Source organism: Acanthisitta chloris, unplaced genomic scaffold (genome assembly GCF_000695815.1).
Source record: "Acanthisitta chloris isolate BGI_N310 unplaced genomic scaffold, ASM69581v1 scaffold15289, whole genome shotgun sequence".
NCBI lineage: Eukaryota > Metazoa > Chordata > Aves > Passeriformes > Acanthisittidae > Acanthisitta > Acanthisitta chloris.
The window spans coordinates 23,968-25,801 of NW_008692114.1; the positions used below are offsets into that span (position 1 = coordinate 23,968).

General features: G+C 41.3%; 1 protein-coding gene across 1 annotated transcript in view; it reads right to left on the reverse strand.

The window, feature by feature from the left end:
* Nucleotides 1-383: 383 nt before the first annotated feature.
* Nucleotides 384-1,834, reverse strand: part of PER3 (period circadian clock 3) — an 18,399-nt gene continuing 16,948 nt past the window's right edge. The window contains exon 20 of the mRNA XM_009082523.1: nt 384-485. Coding sequence (XP_009080771.1) covers nt 384-485 — 102 coding nt within the window. The remainder of the gene's footprint in view (nt 486-1,834) is intronic.

Below are 1,834 nucleotides of genomic sequence, written 5' to 3' on the forward strand. Positions count from 1 at the left end.
CTACTGTGGCTTGGTTTCAATACACACACCTTACCTGGAGAGTAAACATGGTCTGATCAGTTAGGTTCACCACGGTAGGTTCGTAACCACTGCATCTTTTCCAACCCTCACTTGCCAAGGCCAAAAAAAGAAGTTAGAAACACAACCCATCCTATGTCAAGTCTGTGAGGTCAGAAAGTGAAACAGCCTCCCAGTGAAAGATTGTCTTCAGAGTCATACCAGGAATGGAGGGGTTTAGTTGGAAGGAAGATTTAGTTTCATATGTGTGACAGCTCATGTTGGCAAGAGATGGCCACAGATTCACTGCTAGTATGAAGTGAAGCCAAAGGAAAAGAGAATGGGAATTACATGAAGCAGTTTTACTGACACAGGTGCTGATGCCTTCAGTGTTGCAGGAGTGGAGGCAGTTTTCCCTTCTTTTCCATATTGTCAACAGCCACTGCAGCCTCACAACTTGCTTCCTTGCTGTCACATGTAACACAGCCCTTTAAAAAGGAACAAGAAATAGTAATTTAAAATCTTCTCTTTATGTGTACATATTCCAAAGCATCTAATCCTACAGAACGACACATTGCAACCTCTAGAAACCTCTCACTGATGGGCTGAAATCTCTCTAAAAGCAGGTGTCTTATTTTCAGAAGCAGATACTTGCACCTGCAACTTAGCTTGTCTCAGAGACAAATTCTTTGGTTAGTGGAACATACAGCTCTACCTTTGAGATAAAAAGGCAGGTGACTTCCTTGAATTCAAAGACCTCATCATTCAGGTTTATAAGTTCCTTATTAAAGATTTGGACTGCAGCTTGAACAGCAACAATACTGACCAACAAAAACACCTGAAATGCCAGAGTGTATTAACAGATCAGAATTTTCTCTTATTCATCATTTTGCTGTCTGAATCAAAGATGGTGTCCGAACCACAACAGGACATGTGAGTTTTATCAACAAGGTATTAGGAAAACAAAGGCTAATTTTCTGGTCTTGTTCCAGAGCCACGGCTCAGGTTTTCTCCCCTAAGAACGAATACTGCAGCTCAGAACATCACATTTGACAATCCTGGCACATACAGCATGGAGTGCTATAACAGACATGAGATTTTTCTGCTGTACAAGTACATGAATGCAGCCCACTTTGCCTTGAAATTTTCTGTAAAACTCAACATTGAGGCTCCAGGTCTGTGTGGGACTAGACCTGCCTTGCTCTTCTTCATAGCACCTGGAAGCATCTTAAACTGGATGTTCTCTAACACATACTAATACAAATCAGAAGCAGTTTAGCACAGTGCACACAGCTACTTTTATGTTTCTTACAATATACCTGAACCTCCTCTGTGATTATGAGCATTTTTCAGCTTGCTGAACACGCTTGCTCTAATCTTCACTGCGATATTCCAGCATTATATGCTATTCAGTCATAGCAACAATCAATTTTATGAGAAAAAGAGCAAAATACCTAACACCAACAGAAAAAACCACCTCTAGATAGCTGAAGTGAGATTGTGACACTATTCCCATTCATTCAACACTGTGACTGAAGAAACTTCACTAAAAAGTGGTTCCTATAGAGAATTTGCCTATCTTGCAAAAAAAACCCTGACAATGCCAAAACCTGTTTGTTGGCCTTTCTCATCTGGCTATTTGTGCTGGTTTGAGCTGAAGTAGAGTTCACTTTCTTCACAGAGGCTAGTATGAGGCTATGTTTGGGTTTTGTGCAGAACACAGAGTTGATAATGCAGAGATGTTTTTGTTATTGCTGAGCAGAGCTCACACAGAGCCAAGGCCTTTGCTGCTTTCCATACTGCCACACTGGCAAGGGAGTTGGGGATGCATGGGAGA